Source organism: Pangasianodon hypophthalmus, chromosome 15 (assembly GCF_027358585.1).
Source record: "Pangasianodon hypophthalmus isolate fPanHyp1 chromosome 15, fPanHyp1.pri, whole genome shotgun sequence".
In the NCBI taxonomy this organism is placed as follows: Eukaryota; Metazoa; Chordata; class Actinopteri; order Siluriformes; family Pangasiidae; genus Pangasianodon; species Pangasianodon hypophthalmus.
In genome coordinates, this window is record NC_069724.1 from 3895842 (window position 1) to 3922172 (window position 26331).

The following is a 26331-nucleotide window of genomic DNA, read 5'->3' on the forward strand; positions in this document are numbered from 1 at the left end:
AGGTCACATTAAATAAAATTATTTTATTTTCTGTTGGGTATTGAACAAATCTTCACTTTTGTCAATGTTTTTTTTTTGTTTTTAAGAAAAATATGCCTGTAAAACCCATATCATTTGAAATGACAGGTTACAGTTTTGAGATAAAAAAAAAACCAGTCAGAACCTTAAATACAAGTCTCAAAAAATTCAGATCTCAGAAACCCAGATTTTATGTAAATTAGGTCAAAGGTGGAGCATCCGGGATTCCCAGGGAAATGTAGATGCTTTCAGAATAGTCAAACAAGTCAAAAGATTTTAATGTTTTACTCAAATAGAGCGTTTTCTACAATGATGTTCAACATTTGATGCCCAGGATAACTATTTCAGTAACGTTCTAGCTAGTTACGCTGCATTCATGGTGTCTTAAGTGGTAAGTGGTAATTTGCAAGTTGTAATAACGTCATTTCCCACCTTGGCAGGAACAACATTGAAAGTGGGAAAAAAAGCATGGATGCTTTCAAGAAAACATGTCTTTTGTATGCTCTATCAGAGCATGTAAAGCTCATAAAAAGCTACTTTAACAGCACTTTTACAGTTACAGGCCTGTCCTACTATAGTGAACGTCTAACATTCATGAAACATCTTGGACCAAAAGGTTGCAGTACAGCAACAACAGCAGACCCCAGGACTACAGCAAGTAGTGTTGGCAACAAGCTAGCCAGGTCTAACATTGATGATTACCTTCTCAACACAGTGATTAGCATGGTCAATGTTATAGATTTAGCTGAGTACTGTGTCTATATCTTAACTGATCTAAAGCCAATACTACTATAAGCTAATTTAAAAGTAGAGAAAGGGCACTTTTACACTGTTCACAGATGAAAAGTCCAAGTTTTCGGTGGCTTTTACTGGTTGTAGGCCCGAATTGCAAGTTTCAGCTTCACCGTGAGTGCAGCATTAGGCTACGCTAAAGTTAGCTGGCTGGCAATTGTTAGCAGCTAACAGCCAAAGTTACTTCCTTAATAGGAATTTAGATTCATATCTTCCATTCTGACTCCACTTAACTCTACTCCATGTCATCAGACTTCACTTTACGGACATGAGTGTGGCAGACGGCTGTGATTGCTGTCCACTTTGAAAGCGTCTACTTTTGTTTGACCACTTTGAAAGCGTCTACTTTTCCTTGAAAATCCACAATGCTTCCTCTTTGGACTAATTTTCATAAAATTATGGAGATTTTTATGGAGATATGGGTTCTGATTTTTTTAAGCTGTAACCCATAATTTCAAAATATACGATTGTAAAGCCAAGTCTTACCCCTAAAAAGATCAAAACAAAGAAAAAATATTGCCAAAAACCCATACATTTATTTAATACACTGCAGAAAAAAAGAAGTGTTTTTTTTTAAAGTGACATGTATGAAATTCATATTCAAATATTCACTTTTTTTCTGCTTCCAAGCTCCATATATGCCATTTTTATTTCTGAATCAGACTTTGCTGCTGGTATGAAACCTATTTTAATCCTCATCCCATTAGAATTTCTATCATTTCTTGCTGTCTTGCTCACTTTCTGTCACTTCATTCATACATTTCATGACTGCTACATTACCAGAAGCTCAAAGTCTTTTTTTTTTAAACAGAAATGTAGTGATTTTTTTGTAGGAGTCTGTCTATATTAAACCAGGTGTTTCTGAGCACAACAATAGTGTGCCATGCTCGTATGAGTTTGATGACTACAATTATTACATTGACATATAGCTATGACTCATCTAATCTCGTCTCATTTTATCCTCTGTAATTTTCTCCCCACCTACAGACACTGGCTGTCTCAGATGGAGGTGAGTTATGAATTAATAATGCATTAGCAATGAGAACAAACAGCATGAATACTCTGTATTGTACTTCCACTTTACAAGGAAAAGCATCAGCAGATCATTGCAAATCATTAACTCTAATACTGTTCATGAGTGAGCAGTGTATGTTCTTATGATGTGAATTGAACTTAAGTAAACTATATATTTGTTTATTTTAACTGTCATAATTTTATTAGTAAACCTTTTAAAAGCTGGAGAATATAATCTGAGGCTACGTCAGTTCTCAATGAGACTATGAAAATGTTTTTTTTTTTACTGCGTAGAAAGCACACAGTGTTTTTACGTTTCACATGTGACATCCGCACCACACGCTGGAAGTCACAGTATGAGCCTTTTAGTCTGTCATTGACCTGTTTACATCCTGTTTGGGGTGCAGATGTTACCACAATGACTTCCTCTGTTAGTTCATTATGAATGTGGGGGAGATAATGGCAGAAGGGCTGGAAGCCCGATAGAGCTAAAAGAAACCATGTGACTCCCCAGAAATGGATTCATATGCTTCGTATGCTTGAGTTGCAGTAATAACATTACTGTACTACAATACTGTAGCACTGCCATTATACATCTCTGAGGTTATCATGTAAGCCATAATCTCATTGCTGAATGGGGCAGTGTTATGCCATTATAATGGCTCTGACATACTGACCTCTATTAAAGTCAGATTTACTAAAGTAGGCTCGTGTTAAAGCTTAGAGCTCATTTTCACAGCTGACAACTTTAATGATTACTTCCCTAAATGAAATCATAAACAACCCTAATCGGTTTGCTCAAAAAAAAAAAAATCATAAAGAGATGAAGAGAAATGTATAACAAAGCCGTATGGCCCAGGTTGCACAATGGTGCAAAAAAAAAAATTCTCTGTAAGTGACACACAATACATTAATCACAGTCACGGTTATTACCACTGGGGAATAAATGTGTCATTATTATAATCTCAACCTAAAAATAGACTTTTATAAACCACTTAAAGCAGGCAGTCTCTACATTTTTTACATTTTTATTAATGTTGTCATTACATTATATTTGCCATTAGCATCATTTTGTTCATGGTGGGTTGTGATGTCCACCACTGGAATAAAATAATAATAAAATAAAAAACAAAATGACAGACCACTTGGCTATGCATGACAGACCCCACGTTGAGATCCACAGCCTTAAACCCTAGACCTGTCAGCCAGTCTAGGTTTACATTTCTCCTTCTTGTAACTACATACCTTTTTGTTTAGATTCACTGCAACTGCAGAGTAAGTCATTGTTGTTATTGATGAATAACTGAATACGGTAATAATCCAAATGGGGTTAAGGGGTTAAATAAGGCCCATTTTGAAATTATGTCATCTTAACTGCAATGAAAAATGAGCACTGAGTTGACATATCTCTCTTTTCACCAGAGCTGAATGCGTTGGAGCCGGTGAAGCGTGCAGGCACACAATGCTCCAACAGTAACTCCAGCCTTCCCAGTGTGCCGAGCGGCGGGGCCAGTGGGGTGGGTCAGGTGGCCAGCTGGGCTGTCAGCTTTGAGAGGCTGCTAGAAGACCCACTGGGAGTGCACTACTTCACCGTGAGTCCAAGATCTCTGACCGGCATCTTTGCCAAACAGATGCTACTGAAGAAAAAAAAAAATGATCAAAAAAAAAAAAAGTTATATTATCTTGTCACGGTAAATTGGTGACTGGAAATATTACAGGGATGCTTTAGAAAATATTGTAAAAAACATTTTTTGGTGTGCCATGAACAATACCTTGCAATATTATAAAACTACTGCAACTTCTGAGTCATTTCCAGTAAGAAAATGATTACAGTGCTTCTAACTGGAGCTCATTCTGCTAATACTTGACTTAAGGATAGTGTTCATAGGGCTACATGACACCTGCATAAGCCCTCCATGAGATATGGATGGTTTACAAAGGCGTATTCTATGATTTGCCTGCAATTATGTTCATGAAATGTGAAGCTGACAACAAAAATCGACCTCACTTGATCCTGGTGCTGATGTAATGTTGTGTTAGGACATTTTCCATGCATGATGTGACAATGAGTTGAATGTCAAACATCAAAAGCAATTTTGGGTCAGAGGAAATATACTGTAATCCTGTCATTCTGTCATTCATCCTGTCAGTCTCAAGGCATTGCTGTGGGTGTTTACAAGGCAAGAAAAAAGGAAAGCAGTTTAATTTAGGAAAATAATGCTGTCATTACTATGCCATAACATTGCCTTAAATATTCATAAAAATGCAGGGAAAAATGCAGGGAAAAATTATGCACTTTAAATTAGGGCTAGAGCAAATATACATGACTATGTTATGACAGTACTGTGTTGTAGCACTGCCTCAAGTATTCATAAAAATGTTATATACAAGAAAATAAGTACACTTTAAACTAGGGCTAGAGAAAATAGACATAACTTGTCATTACTGTGTCATAACATTGCCTTAAGTATTCATAAAAGTCTTATAAACAGGAATAGGAAATGTGCTTTATCTTTCTACTGGACACTTGCCAAGAAAGTTTCCTCTTCAAAATGAGTCAATACTGACTTTCTAAATGATGCACTTGTCTATAATTTGCCACTTGATACTGTGTTAGTTTTGATTCACAAAAATCTTCTAAGCAGGAATAAGTGATGCACTTTACTTTACTTTCAGATGTTGTTGCCGTTGTCACTTGGTGCCAATGAGTTATCATTGTCAGTGTTAAAACCTTCACTATGTACAGTGTTATAGAGAAGGTTCTTAAATGTGGACATTATTCCCACCAAGTGTTAAGTTCGGGAGACACTACTGAACAGAACACTTTTATGCTCATATTGATTTGAGTTTTCTAATGTAACCCTCCCTTGGCATGCTTTATTACATTATCAGCATTTTGTCACCTGCTGAACTATAGACAGTTTTCACAGCTTTGTGTCATGTGAAAGTCAGCCCGGAAACTGTTATAACATAACCTTACATCAACAACGAAAAAAAATCGTCTCTTGAGTATGTTACTTGGTGTTATCTCAGCTTAACATCAAAATTGATGAACACACCTCAACGGATGCTGTGTAGAATAAGGCTTTTTTCAAAGTTTTAGCAGGTTTGTGTCAGTTGTAGTGTTGCCACCGCATAGCTCCAGGGTCCTCGGTTCGATCCTATGTTCAGGTTTCTGTCTGTGTGGAACTTTACATGTTCTCCTTGTATTTGCATGAGCTTCCTCAAGGTTCTCCAGTTTCCCACCTCCCACCTCCGAAAAAAATTCAGTAGTTGGATTGGCTACACTAAATTGTGTGTGTGTGTGTGTGTGTGTGTGGATGGTGTCCCATCCAGGGCATCTTCTCACCTCACACCCAGTGTTCCCTGGATAGGCTCGGAATCCACTGTGACCCTGACCAGGATAAAGAGATTACTGAAGATGTATGAATAAATAAATGTCATTTGTCATGAAGGGCTTATGTAATCGTATAAACACTACCTTTGAGTAAAATGTTACCTCCTTTGTTACACTGAACCTCAAGGAACCAAGGAATGTTTAATTTATTTACAATTTCATTATTCAGTGATTCCCAATCATTTGGCAGCCAGTGACTTTTTTAACTGTAAAATAAATTCCATGGACAGATTTATTTTAAGACCTACACAGATATTAGGCATATTATTTAAATGTGCACAATAATACAGTATTTTAGATGTTTACTGGAGCCCTAGAGCTTTGTATTCCTGATTGTATTCCTAATTTATTCTAATTTGTATTCTATTGTTTTTTTTAGCAGTCAAACAGGCTAATAACTATAAAAACTAAATAATAAATATAATAGCATTGATAATGGTGACTTTTGATTTCCACTACTGTAACCCAGGCCCCGCTTTGAGAATTACTGCTCTAACTGGAAGCTTCCAGAACCCTATAACACTATCAGGAAACCCAGTAAACCATGCAAGTACCCGTATTGCAAAATAAGAATGATTCCCTCTAGTGTGGATTTAGCTAAGCATTGGTGCTTTGAATACAATGAAGTAGAAAGGAAATGCATCTTGTATACCACGCATTAATCTGGAGCAATCTTATGACTGTAAAAAGAACATTTACCAGCAGGAAGTGGAGATCAATCAGTTTAATTCATTTCAAAGTGAGCGTTCGACATGAACAGGGCACTTGCCCAGAAAGCTTCCTCTTCAAAGTGAGTCAATACTGGATTTCTAAATGATGCACTTCTCCATACTTTACCACTTGATGGTGTGTTAGTTTTGAACTGAGATGTTAAGAGTAGTTGGCTATCCTGCTGAGGCAATCGACTCACATCAGCAACTCTTTCAGCTCGCAGATTAATATACATTTGCTCGCCAAGCCTCAGAACATTTGTACGGTCTTAGGCACTCAATGAGAAGCCTTTTCCCACAAAGGTGAGAAAAGGAATCAGCCCACATTATGAGTCACGTTAATTGTAGAGGAGTGTGGAGGTGTGCAGATTGCTGGGGCAACTGTTGGGGAGAAAACACGTTCAGTGTTCAAGGGTTGGGACTGGAGAACAACCAAGACTAGATTTTTTCAGCCAACAAATGTGAAGTGTGCTAAATTCTGTTTATGCTATTTATGCTGATTATACACTGCTGCACTATTTATTTAGAGATCAGATTTAGTATTATGGCTTTATATAGTGGATAATAAAATGTAAATATGTTTTACTTTAACTTACAGGAGTTTTTGAAGTCAGAGGTCAGTGTGGAGAACATTCTTTTCTGGCTGGACTGTGAGAATTTCCGCAAGATACCAGCCGATAATACTGAAAAGGTATGTTACGGGGTGCAATGTTTTTTCTAGTCTACTCATAAATTATTAAAATTGTGGGCTTCTAAGTGTCACAACAGAAAAGCGTTTCCTATTGTTTGGAAATTGTTCAAATGCCGTTCATTGCCACGTGTCCAAGAGAGCAAAACTGGCCGTACTCTATAGGTGGGAGGGATGGTCTTACTCTCTCCTGTCAATCTAGCGAATAGCAGGCATCTGTGAGCTCATGTATGCAGAAGAAGGTAGATAGCTCTTTCCTCGGAATGTGTTACGCTGCCCTGCGATGCTTCATGAGCAGCAGTGCGAAAAGATCTGGTTGGCTGGCTTCACATGTCTCGGAGGATGCATGTTATAGCCTTCACCCTCTACTTCGACTGCAATACTGGAATATATGAAAACAACTTCTCATATATTACCACAATACTGCAATAGATTAATTCCAGTTGTCTAATTTGTTTCATTTTGCTGTCTTAGCTGAGCAGAGAGGCTCTCTCAATCTACAACAGATACCTGTCCAAATGTGCCTGCAGTCCTATCAATATTGACGACAAGGTTCGAGTCGATGAAAAGGATATACAGCAGCCTCATCCTGAAATCTTTCAAAAAGCTCAGCAACAGGTAATGGACGCTTGGATGATGTAATGTGTCTGGACTCGTATGCATAATTTCTTATATAAGCTGCAGTTTCTCAGAGAACATAGTCATAGTGAAAACCTTAAATGCTGTGCACTTTATGCATTTACACCCTGCATTACCTGTTCACATGACACACTGCGATTTCAGTTACTACTGAGAAAAGCCCATATTTGACACTTTTCCTCATCCATGTGGAGGTGTCTTATCTTTGCTTTAATGTTCTTCAATATTTGTAGCTTTTTAGAATTGTTAAGCGAGTTTATGCTATCGCAACTGACTGTTTAAACTTGCCAGATAACAGTGATATGATCAAAAACAGAGCGACTGTAGCACTGATACACAGATTAGATTTGACTTACATAAATTTCTCATGCTAATAGGGTACTCTGCCTTTTACTCAGAACTTCCTATACCACGTTTCATGTGCATTTTCGCAATCCTGTAAATACTGTATTTCCCACAGTGCAGTAATCGTAATAATTGTAAACCACACTTATGATAAAATGCTGTAATCTACTTACAGGCAACCACTGTACTGTTACTGTATGTTTCCAGTAATATACTGTAAATTTTCTGGATGACCTTGAAAGATGATTTTACAGAAATTTAATGGAAGCAGAGTGCGTTACAACTAAGCAGTTGAAGGTTAAATGTCTTGCTTGAGGACCCTTGGCTGCTTGGCAGTGCTGGGATGTGAACTCATAACATTCTGATCTTTAACTGAAAGCCTTAACCACTGAGCCACCATTTCCTTTATGAATGCGCAGATTCAGCAAGCAAAGAGGGTTTGTGTTTATCTAAAAATGCTAAAGGGCACAAAAACAGATTCACTAATTATCAAATTTGACCTAAAGATAATCTTTAGCATTCTTGCCTAAAACGCTACATGTCCTACTATGGATTGCGTCGTCTTGTATTTTACCAATTCTAACTAATAATAAACCAATTCTCTAATTGCCAAATCTTTTACCATACAGTCCTGTAACATACCAAAACAGTATTTTGCTATAAAATAAATACTGTACATTTACAGCAGGTTTTCACAGTGTTATGTTTTAATGTTGAGTTCCTTCAGACAATGCAAAAACCTATCTTATACCAGTCTTAATTCAGTATCTATGATATAATAAGAATAAAACTGTGTTAGACATAATCTGAGGTAGCGATTTTTTTTCTTCTTCCTCTCTCCCTCTACCCACAGATCTTTAAGTTGATGAAGTTTGACAGCTACACTCGCTTCGTCCGTTCACAGCTCTATCAGAATTGCATGCTGGCTAATGTGGAGGGCAGATTCCTGCCAGAGCCCGGCCAGTGCCCTAAACTTCCCCTGAGCGCTAGACACAGCAGCCCTGCAACCAGGGAGCAGCACAAATCAGAGCTGAAATTGAAAGAGGTATACGATGTTATAAACAATGAGCTATGAGATCAGTACATACAGTATGTCCTGGGTAATGTGATATCAGTGTGGATTCTCATTCAAAATTTTATTCTAAATTTTTTTCTTGATTTTTTTTTATACAGTTGGAGTGGCTCATGACCATAGATTTTGGTGGGGCAGGATGATGTTAATAATGACATACAGTCCAAAAGTCTGAGACCATACTGAAAATCTGGGATTTTTTAAATTGAAAATGGGAAATAAATAGAAGGATTTAGAATTTTTTAACTTTAAAACAAAGAAGGTAAATATTCAATATCTTGAATATTTAATATTCAAGATTCTGCACTATTTCTAGGTCACTATTTAAATGTAAGCAAATTTGTGATATTGACCATGCTACCTGCTTTGTACGAAATGTCAGATTTTCCTCATGCCTAATCTCTTCTATTGAAACACATGTTCAGATGGCACTCCGATGGATTTAACCTAAAATGGATCATAAGGTTTTGCACAAACTTGTGGAGTCCATGTCAGCTTGAGTGCACACTGTCATTAAAGCAAAAAGGGGGACACACCAAATACTAAGAAACTCTGAAATTCATGTAAATATTTCAGAGATTCTACTTTTCACTTCAGGTTGTTGTCAATAATATAATTTGTATTGAAAATTGTTGTATTAAATTAGAAAAGAGTGCTAAATAGAAGCATTTTCACTATTGCTCTCAGACTTTTGGACCCCACTGTTATCACACTTGACTTATGCTATACGCTAGTGAAATGTTACCCCACAAGTAACCCTGATAGATGTGCAAATGTTTTCGATCACAGCTTTACTGAAGTCAGATGTCATAATTTTTTAAGCAATTGCTGCAGTTATGATGGTTAACAACCTAGCTAGTTACATAGCTAGCTAGATAACAGTATAGATTAAATATGCTAATCACATTGTTTCTAATCAGGGAAAAGATGCAAATCTATGGACTAAAAAGATCGTCAGGTGAAGTTCCCGTCAGCATTGTCACAGTATGTGAGATGAACACAAAAGATATTATCATTAACTGTCCTGTGTGATGCCCCTCCGCAGCTCATAATCAAAACATTCATAGACCAAGCATGGGGCAGCGTAATTCATGCCCCAATGGGCCTCTATTAGTGTTTGTTATAGTTCCCACATTTAGAAAGGTGAACAAATCAACAGAACAGAGCTTATATCAGTCAAATAGAAACTTTTTTTAAATCGTTGGGCATTAAAAACAGGTAAGTAGTATTTCAACAGAATTTATGATGTATGGAGTTGAAAATGAGGATTTTATGATTAAGATTTGACGAATGTTAGTATACATAGCTCTGCCTCATCTGGCCTTATGGACACGCCACCATTTATTCTGTTGTACTGATTAGAAAAATTACCTGTTTTTATAGAAAGCAAAGGTCAAGTTAGGCAAGAGTGCAGGAGGAGAGACAGATGATGTGGTAGAGAGGAGGAAAATCACCCTGCAAGGGAGGATGAGCTGGGAGAAGCGCAAAGAGAAGAGAGGATCCTGGGGAGGTGGGTTATACTGTAAAAGGCCAAGGACAACATATGACATGCTAGAGAATCAAGGTGAGAATAAATGATTTGATGAATTCATCTGTATTTCATTACAGAATCACAAATCACTGGGAGACCTGGAACTTTTCAGAGTGCAGAGGTGACCTGACATGAACTTCCCTCTATACAACAATATCAGACATTCTGAAAATCATAACTGTTCGTAGAGAGAGACTTTATACACTGTGACATCTGTGTGTGTGTGTGTGTGTGTGTGTGTGTTGGTGCAGGTGGAACGGTTAGTTGCTCGTTCCGCTGACTCTGCAAGTGAATTAAAGACCACGGCTGATAAGTACTGCTGTGTGTTTTTGCCTGATGGCACGGCCTCACTGACCCCTGCCCGATCTGGTATCTCAGTTCGCCGCATGCTCACAGGCCTGTGTGAGAAAAGAGGGCTTCCTCTGTCTGACATCATCATCTACCTCCAGGGAAAAGACAAGGTAGGTCCTTTCTACTCCTCATCTTCAGGTGCTCCTTTTTACATTCTTTTTATTGTTTTGCTAACTTGTTACTGGGCTAATATGATCTAAAATTCCACAGCAACCACTTTCTCTGGACCAAGATAGCTCGGTGTTAAAGGACCAGCAGGTTCTTCTGGAGCTGCGGGTGACTTTTGCGTGAGTGTTTACACCCTACCTTAGCTAAGGGTTACTTATTAACTACTTCAGCTAAAAGGATAACAAGTAGATCTACCAGAGAAGGCAAACAGCTGCTTCTGTAGAGTAGATCCAAGTCCTAGCTCCATTCCTACAGAGGGATCAATGGAAAAAGCTTGTTGTGAGTTAAAGCTTCTGTATATCCAATAATGAAACATCTTGGCAATGGCTTTTTAGGGGATTTTTACCACATTTACATTTACCAATTGTTGTCCACTTCCTAGCTCTTCTCTGTCACATGATAGCTACCAACCATTGGGGTAAAGGCTAACATGTGCTTCCTCTGCAACCAAACACATCTTTTCGAACTGCTGCTCATGCTACACTATGTGGCAGCTGAATATACTCAGAAGTGCTATCTGCCCTCTTCCACATACATTCCCACAACTCATTGACAGAGGTGAGAGAGCCAATGATGCCATCCCTCCCACCTAGAGAGCACAGCCAATGTTACTTGCTCTCTTGGACTCCCGGCTCACTTGGAAATCCATGATATTATTATCTTATTATCTTATTTTATCAGACTATTTTCCTTCATGCAGTTGTTGTAGCAGCACCTTCCATACTTTATTCAAACTCAAATTCAATGGTTAACTGGAAAATGCTAATTCAAACTTATATTTGCAACTGCATTTCCTCTGTGTGTGTATGTGTGTGTGTGTGTGTGTGTGTGTTTGTGTGCACATACATGGTGAAGATTTCATTCAGCCCAAAACAAGGTAATAATTTAGTTGTGAAATATCCTATTTGGCAAGCGTAAAATGTCCTTAGCGATTGTTATCGCCATACTTTTAGCTCTTAAATAAGAATTTCCCACCCCACCACAAGTTTGTTACTTCCTCCAGAACACTCGATGATCCCGCACACACTGTTTGATTGACAGGTCTACCTTGTTGACAGTGAAAATGCAAATGCAAACAGGATTGCAAAGGAGTCTTATTTCTGGCTGGTTTGTAGCATAAGGATGAGAAAGTACAATCACAAATGAGAGGACTGATAAACTATAAATCAATATGGTTGCTAAAATGTAGCCAAGTTGAGACTGTAGAAAAAAAATCCATTATGAAACCATAAAATTATGTCAGAAAGGGTCATTAAATTCAACATATACAGCAGATCACTGAACAAGATAGGTATCCAGGAATGTTTTTTTTTATGTATTACTAATTTACGTATTACTTATTTTTATATTTATGGAGTTCAGTGAGTGGAAAAGTATTTCTAAGATTTTAGTGTTAATAAAATGTTGTACCATCAGGATATACATGTATTTTACAGTCTTTCAACTTATCACCCATGTAATGTATATATAAAGTAAATTACAGCCGACCTAAATTCGAACCCTGTAGTACTCCAAGTAACTAAGACCGAGGTTCTGTCCACAAGCGCATATTAAGTTCTGTGTGTCCGGATCCAGCTACACACTTCCTCATCCAGTCTAAATCAGGGTAACCTTTTCAATGATAGTGAGTGTTCACTCTTCTATTGCTTTAGGGCAGAAATGTTCCATCTGGGGAGCACTGTGTCTCTGCAGTAAAGCTGCTATGTCCAGCACTCAGACTGATTAGACATTAAAGAGGTAGAAATAGAGCAAGTGCACACTTAACAAGGACTTGATATTTTGCCAAACATAAGTGTTGACATTGGCTGATAATTATTCAGATTATTTCTATGAAATGGCAGTACTGTTAAAGGTGTAATTATTAATGAAACTTTAAGATGTGACCATCAGGGATAAGAGATTTGTCAGTGTCAATGCAGTACAGGACATTTAATATATTATTTAATATACAAAAGTGGTTATTAAATATTTCACTCACTGAGCTTACTCACTGAAATGCTTTCACTAAATACAGTATGTCCTAGAAGCAGTTCTCTTAAAACTTGTATTGCCCCTATAGGGCAGTGAATACACACCAGGCAATATTTTTATTGCAGTGTATATTGGCAAGACCATTACTTCTATGAGATTTAGTAGGAAATCGGATATTTGAAAGCAATTTCATAAGCTATAAGCCAAAAATCTCAGCCTTAATGACTACTTCATATCATCGGACTGCACCACAGAGCATCAGACGTTAATACATATTCAAGTGAACACATGAAATACTGCCAAAACACATTAAAACCGTCTGAATGGCAGATTCTTTAATAGAAGTGCCAGTCTTTCAGCCATGTGTGCAGTGAAAAAAAAAAAACAAACCGTCTGCTATGACTGTGGGCCGATATTATCAGTCTCACCACAGTCTGTGCTAATGTTAAAATGGTCCTTAAACACTTCAGGTTCCTTTTAGCATGTTATTAGTTTTGCCCACATGCACAGCAGCTGCATTTACTGCACATCCATCTCCATGGGTGCAGTAAATTTACACACCTATGTCCATGAGTGTGCTCGAAAATAGCAAGGCTGGACTACATTAATGTTTACTTGACTCAGTTGGTTGTTGATTAGAACTAATATGGGTGAAAGTGCAATTGTGCTCTGTGCGCAAGAATTTTCATGCTTCTGATTCCTTTGCTTATGAGGTAAACAATGGCCCATTATTTTGTATCTTTTATTTTCTGCTACTGTCATAATTTTCATTGCTATGATAATAATAATACATACATACATACATACATACATACATACATACATGCATACTACCAAAGCTAACACCACACTGCTATCCCAGGTACTGTTATCAGTCATTTTAAATGTAAAATTTTGACCTTGAATTTTAGATTGAAAACCAGAAAGTTTTACTTATTGTCTCCTTTTGTCCACATTCTAAATGATTAGACCAACTTCATTCTTAATTTTGGACCAACATTACAGTATTTGCCTAAAGAATGAGATCAGGAAGAAAGAGAGGTCAAACTCAAAAATAATTACTATGACATAGACCAACAAAAGTCACAGACAGCAAACACAAAATGAAACTTGGCAAGTAAGCTAGATAAGAAACCCCTGCCACCAAATATCAACACTTACAAGAAATAAAAGAGCACCTGCTGTCTGTGGTTTAAGTCAAAGTGCAAATAAATGCCAGGTCATGATGATGCCAAATTCAACAGTTAGCAAGGTTAGATTAATAGATACGTCTTGGACGTACACTCACTTCCTGCTGCTTGACACGGCACTTCATTTTTGGTCACCTGCCAATTCCTATCAGCCAGCTTTCCCCTATCATATGACAGCTACCAACCAGGGAGGGTGAAGCCGAACACGTGCTTCCTCCAAGACACATGAAAAGCCAGCCATTTGCATCTTTTTGAACAGATGCTCATACTGTTCATCACAGGGCAGCGTAACACACTTGGAAGAAAGCGCTATCTGCTATCTTCCACATACATGAGCACACAGACATCCGTGATTGGCTAGTGTCGCTGTGATTGACAGGAAGAGAGTATGTCCCTCCCACTCAGAGAAATGGCCAATTATGCTCCCTTGGCTCCTGGCCACAGATAGCTGTGGATTTGAACTCACTTTTCTCAAGAGCCCAATACTGTACTTCTTGAACACACAGCATTTCCTGTCCATGGTATGCTGCAGGCATACAGTACATGCGGCCTATTTATATGCTCTCGCGTGTGTTGTCTTACCTTATACACATTGTATATTGTCTGTATAATCTATTTATTGCTTGTTATGCACAGTCTTCTTAGCTCTGAGCATCTCATCTCATTGTACCAGCTACAAATGTGTATATGACAAATAAACCTTTGAATCTTGAATCTTATACTCTCTTTATCTATGTACACTGATGATTTCCATGTATTAATGTTGCACATTGTGTGTCTTTTCCAGTCTGGAGGTAGCATTCACAGGTAAGACTGTGGCTATGGTGGCGAAATCCAACAAGACCCTACAGGAGGCGTTGACTTCACTTCTCCAAAAACATCGTCTCCGGCCCCAGGATGTCTTCGTCACCATGGTGAGCAATGCCTGCTCAGGATTTTTTTTTAGAAGAAAGCAGTTTGCCCATTTCTTCACACAACAAAGCTTTTTTAAAGTTGAATTTGGATTTGTCGACTTAAGTCCAAAAGTGACATCAATATTTTACATTTAGAAATTGTCCATATTCATACTGGGCTTTGTACTTAACCTGAATTTCAGTCTAACATTACCAGTGTGCAGTTTACACTTCCAAGGTTGCCAGATCTTTTCTTTTGAACTGTTGGGGGGTTTTGAACTATTGGAGGGTCTATTCTACTGTCTTTAAAGAGAAGATTCCTTTAGGCTTGAAAAAAAAAAAGCATACTGAAATGTAGCATAAAAGCAAGAGAGAAGAAAAAGACGGTTTAGAAGAATAAGATTATATATTAATGAAAAGCAGACAAAGATTCAAATAAACATTTAATCTAACTGTCGTCTAATGTGTTACATATATATTAAGGCAGATCGTCATGAACAGTATCCAGTTGTAATGACGTTAATCATGCAATCACTGCAAATTTCTCAATTTAACAGTATCAGATCCTCCCACATTGAAAAGCTTTATAAAATAGCACTTGATGCAGCATATATGATTTTTGGCACAATAAACTTGAAGTTTCTGAATATTTCATACTGCCAGCTGCAGAAAGTGAGGCACTTAGGCAGTAATAAATGCAATGTAGTAAACTGGATGCACAATTTAATATGGTGATGAGACACGATGTATTTTTGTGCACAATGTAACATTTTTCATGCTGCCATTATGCTATGCTATTTGTGTATGTTTTGGTTAATTTGAGATTGTTATGTCCACAGTCTGATGGACAAAGTAACCAAGCAGCCATCTGTTATAGCTCAGTTTAAGTAGGCCTAAGCAGAGTTGCCAAATTTATTGCAATTATCAGTGTGTCTCATCTCTAATTAAGATCCTGTCTACTCCGGTTTCCTCAGTGGGCACCAAAAAACAAACAAACAAACAAAAAAGCCCTACAGGGATGATTCATATGCTTTATTAATTCAAAATTCATAATGTAAATATATTACGTATTACCAAGTGTATTTAAATTGTCCAAAACATATTTAAGGGTGAAAAAAGGGTCAGACAGAGGTGCTGGACTTATTACTCTTCCTCCCTGGAGATGATATGACACAAGAAAAATTGACTGTTTTCAAAATTGACTGAAGTTCAAGGTCAGAATTGCGTATAACTGAGACACGCCTTTGTTTCCTTGCACATGCAACTTCTGCATAACTGTCTGAGTAGCGCTTAAGTCTGTAGTTACGTCTGAGGTCCTAAATTTTATTAGTTAATAGTATTAACTCCTAAATGCATGTGTGTCAATCTGAATACAGCTCAAAGAGACTATTTTGTCATTGTGTATTTTTCTGTTTATTGGATATCAGAGATTCTATATGAAACATCCTGTATAACTTAAATGATGACAGTATACAGATATGTGAAGTGTTTTGTGGAAACTGTTCCTTTACATCTCATCCTGTCACCTCTGCTCTCTCAGAAAGAAAGCCAAGAGCCGATAAACATGAACACAATCGTCACCAGCCTGGCCAACATGACACTAATCCTGGACAAAGTAAAAGGTATCTGTTTCATGCCACAGAATCTGCCTAATGAGTGCAACTTTATATCATGATAGTAGACACCAGTTCTCACAATAGTCTTACTGTATCTAGCTATAAGGATACTTTTTAAAGGTATATATATATATATATATATATATATATATATATGTATGTATATATATATGTATATATATATATATATATATATATATATATATATATATATATATATATATATATATATATATATATACACGAAACCAGTCATTTGTTATGTAAACAGGCTATAATGTACAAAATGTCTGGAATGTAGACCTCACTAAGGTCTCACTTGGATCCTGGTTACAGCCTTGTTCTTACCACATACCGTCAATCCTTTGAGCTAGCCATTGTCAGATCTGCCTCCATCATTACACACACTTACTTGGACTGCATTGTCTCTTAACATTTCCTGTTCATCTCTTGCTTGAGTGGGTCACTAGCACGACGACTGGATTGTCCCCACCATGCAAGAGGGCCAGTGCCTGTGTAGATCATGTCTCTATTAATTTGTGTTATATGGGGCTCTGCTACTTTTTCTCAAGCTTTAAATACTAACATCTAGTGGACTCTCTATTGTACACTCTTGTACTCTTGTAAAAATTATACTCCTTTTAATAAATGCTTTAAATTCAGACACATCTTAATGTGAATTTTACCAAAGAAAGAAAACCTTGGCGATTTGCACATGCATGGAAATTGCTCACTATAATACATATCTTTATCTATCATGATCAGATATGGACCAGGGCTTTGGCTCCAAGACAACTCCAGTTCCAGGTTTACAGGTAAATTGATGGAAAAACACTCTAACCCCTTACCCCTGCTCATTCATGTAATTATCTGATCAACCAAACATTTGTTTATGCTTATTTCCCAATTACAATTTGCTGTTCTCCTCAAGACACCAACAGCCATTTTGTTCATAAATATTAGAAACATATTTTCTCTAAATTCAGTAAAAAGTAACAGGTCATAAGAATCTTTTATGTGATAGCAAACTGGATAAATAAAATATGATGTGACATTCTGTGATATTTTTTCCCCAGGCACGCCGAGGCGCTGTGGATGTTGATGTGAGCGCTGCAAGTTTTTATCGATCAAATCCCAAACAGAAGAACCCTGCTATGAGAAGAGCCTATGATATGGAAGGTAAGGTTTAGTCTTCATTAATTGTCTCATGTAGTGCCTGTGTAGGATTTTTCAGGCTGGAATGTTTAAGCTCTCCTTTTGGATGAAACTGTTACAGGTCTGGTGGAGCTGTTGAACCGAGCTCAGGGCTGCAGTGCCGATGACCAGCGTGGCCTTCTGAAAAAAGAGGACCTGATCCTGCCTAATTTCCTTCAGCTGCCTCTGGAGGAACATGATGAGGAAGAGGAACAGCAGGAAGAGCAAAGGAGAGCAGCTCCCCTTGCATTCAGGTCTACAGAAACTCTAGGAAAACCCACTTCAAACACGAAAGGAGATGTGGAAAATTCTTCCACGTCTTCACTTTGCTCCACAGAGCCTGTAGACAGGAAGCTAACAAAAGAACATTCTAATCCAGCTCGAGAAACAGTGGTATAAGGTGGAGCTCTGCCATAATGGATGTATTTCTACTTTGAGAGTGCTTGCACTGAACATGAAGGCTGCTTCGGTAATGGAGGACACTTGGCTCAAAGACCTTTTTGGAATTAAGGTTGGAGGATGGAATAAGATGTTTACAGTTCTTGTGGATCAGCACAGTGTTAATGTTCAGTGAAATGTATTTATTTGAAAATGATTGACAAATGTCAAATATATATTGATTGCTTTAAGAAAGACCCTGGATTTCTTTTATGTGTTTAGACTGCACATTTTCTTTTTTTTCCCCTTTTCTCCATAATGTGCTCTTTGCCCATTCCCACCCACCAGCCAGCTCTCCTCTATCATATGACATCTACCAAATGGGGAGTGTGAAGGCTAATGTGCTTCCTCAGAGACACGAAGCCAGCCATCCAGATCTTTTCGATTTGCCTCTCATAGTTAGCTATTTAACAAAGATGCCCCTTAAACATTATCCTGAGCATTACCGTTATTATATTTAACACAACAGGCAACTGCATCAAAGTGGCATCTTAATTTTAATACAGAGCTTTCATACTGTAAATCATCCAAAGATCTGTCTAGCTAGTCTAGCTCAATATGAAATACCAATATCTCTATGGGTTTTGAAATCAGAATCAGAAAGAAAATCAGACACTGTTTACTTGCACACACAAAGAATTTTGCAGGTGCTTCTGGTACTTACGTTGGCTCACATAATTTGCATTATCACACTGTTTCATCTGAAGCATTATAAACCTGATAGATTGGGCCAGGAATGTTCATCTGTCTCTACTGTCTCAGACATTGGTGCTAAGTATTTGAAACCTGAAGTGTAGACTTTGAGCAGAAAACTGCTTTATTTTAATTGGATGTTGAAATGTAATTATTTAAAATTTGCATATACTGGCTTTTAATTGGCTTAAGTCTTCCTGAGCTAAATACATTATTTTTTTTTTTTGCTCTGTAACAGTGATCAAAATGTAGTGAAGTCGAATATTATTATTATTATTGTTGTTATTATTATTATTATTAATTTTTTTTAACAAAAACTCAAGTTACAAAGTACAATTCTGGCCTGATCCGGCACAAATGAAGTGAACTGATCATAATCGTAATGAGCAGGTTACTTTTGCAGATCTATACGGGGTCATGAAAGGTGCAAGAACGTAAAGCTTTGGAGAAGGTTGTAATGTAGAGTCCTCCTGTCTGTGGTGGCTAAAGGACATGGAAAGAGAATGAGGAGAGTGGAGGAGATAATGGATGGTGTGTGATCTCTTTGGCCTCCTGATGCTGATGGATGCCTGTGGCGCTTTCCTGCCTCATAATGCATAAACATACACACACAGACACACGCACACTCAGGCAGAGGAATGTAGACTTACATAGACACACACACACACACACAGGCACATCTCTTTCTCTGCATCTCTCTCACTCTTTCTCATTCTTTTGGGAAAGTCACTTCTACGAGACGTATTTATGTCCTCCTGAACAGACAGTGAAGAGGAGGTAAGCCATAATCAAATTCAGAGTAAGAATCAGCCATCACAGCTTTAGACGTCCAAGCTGAAGGAGGGGAGAGAGTGGGGGAGTGTGAGAGGGAGGTGGGGCAGGAAAGTAGAAAACAGGCGAGAGGACAGAGAGAATAAGAGGTACAGAAAGGAAGGAGTGTCTACAAGGTGGGGATTTGCTCTCTAATCATTAGCCGTCTTTTTGTGGAAATCAAACATTTATAAATCCTTCTCTAGAGCTGTGTCTGTACTCAGCAGGGTTTTCCTGTTTACTGTGCAGCCACCATTTACTTGTCATCAGCGGCAGGCTTGACTTAACCAGCATCCTCAGTCTCAGCAAGGTAAGAGTTCATTTTGAAGTCCTTGTGTGTCGCAATTACACTATTTGTTCCTGCTGTAAGAAGCGATTTAGGAGTGTTTTCCAGCAAATTTGCTTACTGGGTTTCTTGTGATAATTGCTCGTCTGTAATTGCTCGACTGAATGGAACCACGCTGAGATGAGCAGATTTCTGCATCATTCCTCACAGATTCACTTTTTCAAAGTTCAGGGACAGAGCCAAGCCATGGAAACCTTCTACATAGCACTGCAACAGCTCTGGTCACATTTCACCGAGAGCCAAGCCATGGGCAATCATCTACATTTTCTAAGGAATGACCTTTAATAAATGTTTGTCTGTTCCTGAATTGAATATTATCAAAAACAGCTAAAATGAAGAATAGAAGATGAGTATAGTCATTGTTACTGGTTGTTTTGCCAGGTGATTACTTTGTAGATCTATCATTTCTTTATATTAAGAGTTTTTTATAATGGAAGTGGAATATTTTACTTGCTGTTTGTCAGACTCCTCACAGGATATTCTATGGCCATCATTGATTTGTCAGTTCTAAAGTGGTTTTAAAAAGCTGGTACTCATTCTCTGCCTGCTCAGATATCTGCTTTTGGACTCTGAGTGTCTGGATTGTGTTAAATCCACTCCAGCACATTAGATGACATTTTTTTTTATGATGTGATGATCATTGAATTCAGGATCATTGAATTTGAAAGTCTGTATCTCCTATATTGCATTATATCCCTAGATCTGACAAGAAGCTCAACAAACTTGGGGTTTTGGTATGGCTTCACTTAACCAAACATTCACAAGCTACTGGTTAATTGATTCACAACTAGTCATATTGAGTCAGAGTTTCCTAATGAATCAGACGAGAGCTCACTTTAAAATTAGCGGACATCACGCTGGCTCGAATGATTGGTAGGAAAATCTGGAGATGGATTCGGTTAAAGCTGTAGATTTAAGACAACACTGGTTGGGTTTAGATGGACTAACTCATATTTTATATTATATAAAGTCACCCAGTTTGTAATGCATGGATATTAATCCTAATAGTGGTAAACTCTTTGGAGGGAATTTTTTTTTCTCTTGTTACTCTTAAAGGAAAAAATCCACCTTGAATACCAATATTTATCATTAATATGTGCTAGCAAGTGGCATTTCAGATTTATTTTAGAATGAGATTTTGAATTGATGCTAAGCTTTCATCAGTGAATGTCTGTTTTCACTTTGGTTAATGGTTTCAAAAATTACCCAAAATGCCTTATGACTACCTGTTGATAGTGGAATGAATGGGAATAAGCCCTTTCTTCATCTCTACATGAAGATGTCCTCATTTGTTTGTTCAAAATTTTAATTGTGGTTTAATAATGTTAGCCATCACATCATATCATAATAGCTTTCAGGTAATCTTCTTGGGGTTATATAGTGTATAATTAATTATATAACTAATTAAATCTAATTATAATTAGAAACATATTGAGCTTTCCAGAGAAAATAAATTGAGAGCATGACTCTCAGAAGAAAGATGAGTAGAGGAAGAGGAAAGAGAAGGCAGAGGAAATGGTGACAGGAAATGCATCCTGGAGCAACCTGAACTCAGTCTATGGATATACCCCAAGACCTAGAGAAGCATAGAGGGTTCCTCAGTTTGTCAGTCTGGAGGAACCCTTAAAGATTCCTAATGTATTTTTACTATATAAGATGGAAACTAGAGCTGCTTTAAGAAGTTAAAAACCTACCTCTCTGAAGGAATAGAGAGTACAGTTTCATTTAGAATAACGGATAAACCTCAGAAAGCTAGCCCACTCATTATGCTACTTGCACCACCCAAACTTTTAAAAGTTCTCCAAAACACAAACTCCTGATTCTTCCACTGCATAGATAAAAATAATTGTTATTTAGGCAGGAAAATCATATTTTGAGATCAGGCAGGTGGCTTCTAAATGTGCCATCAAGGGACCATGCCTGACACTTACACCACTTCATCTGTCAGATTCCCCTTGCCTTCTTGTTGCCATGGTAATATTGTCTGGCAATGCAGACTGTTCAGAGAGTGGTGGAGTAGCGTTTGGCTCTGTTCCTTGGTTGGCTTTTGTATTGGTCATCAACCTGACATAGCTACTGAATGCTTTTGTTGGCACCTGCCGTGCCAACATAGAGACAAAACTAATGAATGCCAACTCTCGGATATTTGATTTGTGCTATATGAGGAGGTAATGGATGGATGAGTCACTGTATATACTTTTCTTGAATGCTGAAATACATACAAAGCTCACCTCTAGACACTATATTAACGTGATCAGTGTGACATGGCATTGTTCAACTCTACAATTAATAACTAATTCATGAATTCATCAATTCCCTTTTGTAGTGAGGATTATCTTTGGTCATAGGACCTTCCTGTTTACTTCCTGGTTTCCTCCTGTTACACATCTGTGATGAATGATTGTGTTACCACCTGTTGCTCGAGATTAATCTTGTCAGTCAATTTATACTTATACTACAGTAATTGTAGTGTACTATAGTACACTATGCCTCGATCATTGAACTGTCGATAACTTCACTTTGATACGACAGACGTAAAGTCACTCTAATGAACCTCTAATGAAATCAGAAATGACTCTGATGCTCATACTCAAGTTCCTTTCTAACACAATTAGCACTGATGACTCTACAGTATACAGTTATAGAAGAGAAATGATTTCTAATCGCTAACAGCTAATCTGGTGTTGCCCAGATGAGGAAGTGTTCCCTTTTGAATCTGATTCCTTTCAAGGTTTCTTCCTCATGTCGCCTCTGGCTTGCTCACTAGAGATAAATTTACAATTTGTATCCAGATTTCTGCAACGCTGCTTCATGACAATGTCCATTTTTAAAAGCGCTATATAAATAAAATGGAATTGAATTGAAAATTATAGTGAATCTGATATTATGCACAATTTTAAAAGCCCAAATTTTACTTCTCTGACTGGAAAGGGACCACCACACAACCACTGCTGATCAGATATTATTGGTTGGTGGATATTCTGAGCAGAGCAATGACACTGAACTTATAGTCACATCATAGTGTGTGTGACACTGGTACATGAAAGAAATAGAACGATCTGATAAAATGTCTAATCTCAACAACTAGGCTACACCTGTGGTATGTGGTAAGGTTATCTGATCCAAACTCCATGAGTACAGCATAGGTGAGTATGTATGTACACAGTGTGCTGATGTAGGCAAATAATCAATGCTTATTTGATGGTACCCCAAAGTTGATTCTTTTCCAATAATTGCGCAACCCAAGGTGTTTTATTCCTCTTATACAACAGCAATACAGTGATGTAAGTTTTAATACAGTATTGTGTTTTTTTCTTAATTAAAACACAACACTTACTTTTTTTAATCCGTTTGTAGTTACGATTAATATTGTGGAACATCTGCAAGACAAGTTACGTTATGGCAGCTATAAATAGTCGTTCCCTCACAAGCCTCTTTGTTTCTCTTTCTTAAGTTAATGAGATTAGTGCATTAATATAATTTTATGATTTTCCATGCATCTGGCACTACTGTCAGAGCTGCTATTATAGGGAATTCATCAACACCTACTGACTGTTCAGAATCAGGAGTTCAGCAGTGCTGTGGTCTTCGTCTCTTTGTTTGTCTTATAAGTCTTATAAATGTTATTACTCATATTCTACTTATAGTTAGAGATTTTCGTGTCAGTCTTTATCATCTCTGCTCTCAGAGGCCCTGATACTCTTACAATGAGCTATGACTACCTGGTACTAAGGGCCAATTTGAGAAACACTGTTCCCCTAGTTCCTAGTTCTGACTACATAGTTTTTATTTCTTATATTTCTTGCTTTGGACCTCTGTCTGACTGTGTGAATTAGGCTCTAACCCTGTGATATGGACTTCTACGATGATTATTTTAAAAAAGAGACAAATCTTTACAGATTGTGGCTATTTAGGGAATATTAGTTAAAAAAAATTAAATGTGAATCAAACATATTATCTTAACATTGTCTGAAGCCAAGTATGCAATAAAACATTTCATTCTAAATTCACCCAAATATAGAATATGCTTGAGTCCCCATTTAAAAACTTCCCCAGGGTTATAAAATGATATGATTCTGATGTATTGCTTCATGCAACAGTAATGAAGGTTTTATATATCTGCTACACAAATTCAAAGGTCTTGAACTGCAATACAAGGATAGACAGGGCACACCTTTGCAATCCTCGTCTCAGCCACATCTTTCAGGTCAAATGGCAATGTCAGGATATGATGCAGGATTGGGTCATAATGAGTTTGCATGGTGACAAATATTCAACAACCACATGTGATGACCTAATTGAACTGGGCTACCCAGAGTTTCACTTTTTAGATGAATAAATACAGAATGATGCTGTACATTTTCTTTACAGGGAACAACCTGCTGGGACATCACAAGCATCACAGCCTCAACTGATCGATCTATACTTCAGAGAAGCCATGGAACAAGCAGAGAATAAAGTCAGTGGTTGGGTGTCTGAGGGTGTCATCTCCAATGAAGTAGACTTTGTTTAAATCAGAGCTACATGTTTTGTTATATTGTTTCTGGATTCATTTTTTTCTGCAACAGACCACCTCTCCACAAAAGCAGACGGTCAAAAATCGGTCCAAATCGACAGATGAGGTGCAGCAAGCGAAAAAGGTAATGAAGTCCACTCTTACATCGCAGACTCTCTCTATATCTGCTCTTAATTCCACCTAATATCTAACATCTAACTTGAACTTGTAAACACATCCAGGTTTTAATTTGCTGTCGGCCAAATTGAATGAGATCTCTCTCAAGATGCCCTGTGTGTGGTCAGTGTGTGAGAATAATTTCCATGGCTGTCCAGCACCACCTAGTGTATTATGTTAAACCTCCCTTGCTATATACTGTATGTGTGTGTATGTGTAAGAGAGAGACTACAGCAGAACATGCTTCTAAAATCTCTTTAATGTTCACTCTTATTAATCTTTTGCCTCTTGCCTCAGGCGTTTCACACACCACAGAAGTCTCTTCCAGCTAAACCAGAGACGGAGAAGCTGGAGGTGAGCTACCACACATTTATGGATTTCTGCCACTTTACAGAAAATAAAAATAATAATAAAAAATACAATCACACAGACACAGATGCTGCTCTTGGATTCTCTGTACACACGCCTTCAGCATTCTCAATCTTAGCCTGGAGCTGATTTATTCTGAGCCTTACGTCTGTCTGCTCTCCCTCTCCGTGTGCTTCGGGGCTAATGATGTGTCTGTCTTGCAGGCGGACGCCGAGGAGCTTAGTGCTTCATCCGAGGAGCTAAAATAATGGCACCACTCAGACTGGGGTTATAGGAAAATTTACATAAAATCACAAAATGCATCTTGGTTACACCATTGTATTTAATACCATGTCTTTTACCATAAGATGTATTCCACATGTATTATTCATTAGTCAGTCAAAAGAATAAAGTATATCACAATTTTGTTGCAAAACAGTAAGAGAGGTTTGAAGGGATTTTTTTCCCCTAGCGTAGATCCTAGCCCTAGTGTACAATTATTGTAGCCATGAACCCTGGATCTTATTTATTTATGAGGATGAGTAAACAATCACTGCTGGATCCTGTCAAATGTTCATCTGTAATGCAAACTGCATAAAATCTGTGCGTGTATGATCTATAAAGCATTCCATCATAAACCTTTGGTAGTTTTTTTGTTTTTAAATCTTTTCACATAATATTTTAGAAAGGAATATGATCATTCCCATGATGAATTTTGGAGCTATTACATGTCAACACTGTTATGTTGAGTGTTTAAAACTTGACACACCCCATGGTCCGTTGCAGTGGCCAATTACGAAGCATTATTGTTATGAGCTCACAGATTATCCCAGCACCGTTTCAAGAGAAAAGCAGTTTGAGGCTCCTGCAGGAGGTGAGTGGAGCTGTGATGCCTGATAGGCTGTCAGGTCTCACACACACACACACACACACACACACACAGTGAAAGCTTATATCACTGGGATGTGGAAAGAATGACAGCAGGCAACTCAGAAACCTGTGGGGATGGCAATCGTTCTTGTCAGTTCAATATTACAAAAAGTGTCAGCTGAGGTGTGTAGTGAAATACGCGGATGGGTTGAGTAAGAAAAAAATTGGTTCTCAGTTCTGGAGTTCTGAAATAATTGATGTTTGGGGGAAAGACTACAACTTGACCTTCTTTATAGTTAACTTCACAGAAATTCCCATTTTCCCTTTCTCCACTAGTAACAAAATTTCCACATCCACTACTTCCCCATTTTCTCCCTATTATTCAACAACACCTAGCCAAGAGTCTACAGTGGGGAGCGTGGGTACCTAGTGTAATAACAACAACAGCCAAGAGTTCCCACCAATTTTTACAGTTCCACGATCACTCTTCATGTCATTTAGTCGCAATTATTTCCAAATTCTCTCCCCAATTTGGTCACCACCCCAATTCCCACCCACCAGCCAG

The 26331-nt window shown here is 37.8% G+C and overlaps 1 protein-coding gene and 1 long non-coding RNA gene across 5 annotated transcripts in view; both read left to right on the forward strand.

The window, feature by feature from the left end:
• rgs14b (regulator of G protein signaling 14b) overlaps window positions 1-18219 on the forward strand; it is a 24929-nt gene extending 6710 nt beyond the window's left edge. Inside the window, exons 4-17 of one of the 2 annotated variants that reach the window (XM_053240214.1) lie at window positions 1798-1819; window positions 3247-3416; window positions 6530-6622; window positions 7094-7237; window positions 8457-8648; window positions 10059-10185; window positions 10284-10327; window positions 10458-10667; window positions 10768-10844; window positions 14674-14800; window positions 16320-16401; window positions 17161-17210; window positions 17472-17574; window positions 17672-18219. In XM_053240214.1, coding sequence (XP_053096189.1) covers window positions 1798-1819; window positions 3247-3416; window positions 6530-6622; window positions 7094-7237; window positions 8457-8648; window positions 10059-10185; window positions 10284-10327; window positions 10458-10667; window positions 10768-10844; window positions 14674-14800; window positions 16320-16401; window positions 17161-17210; window positions 17472-17574; window positions 17672-17988 — 1758 coding nt within the window. In that variant the 3' untranslated portion in view covers window positions 17989-18219. The remainder of the gene's footprint in view (window positions 1-1797; window positions 1820-3246; window positions 3417-6529; window positions 6623-7093; window positions 7238-8456; window positions 8649-10058; window positions 10186-10283; window positions 10328-10457; window positions 10668-10767; window positions 10845-14673; window positions 14801-16319; window positions 16402-17160; window positions 17211-17471; window positions 17575-17671) is intronic. The other variant, XM_026938436.3, reaches the window with a different exon arrangement.
• A 1025-nt stretch (window positions 18220-19244) lies between these two features.
• On the forward strand, window positions 19245-25534 carry LOC113541768 (uncharacterized). 3 transcript variants are annotated; one of them, XR_003404203.3, is made up of 6 exons: window positions 19245-19497; window positions 19758-19840; window positions 24248-24335; window positions 24445-24516; window positions 24846-24902; window positions 25121-25534. It is a non-coding gene; the product is annotated as an uncharacterized LOC113541768 (long non-coding RNA). The 3 variants fall into 3 exon arrangements; XR_003404202.3 differs by lacking the exon at window positions 19245-19497 and adding an exon at window positions 19559-19667; XR_003404201.3 differs by lacking the exon at window positions 19245-19497 and having other exon boundaries at window positions 19617-19840.
• Window positions 25535-26331: the final 797 nt, after the last annotated feature.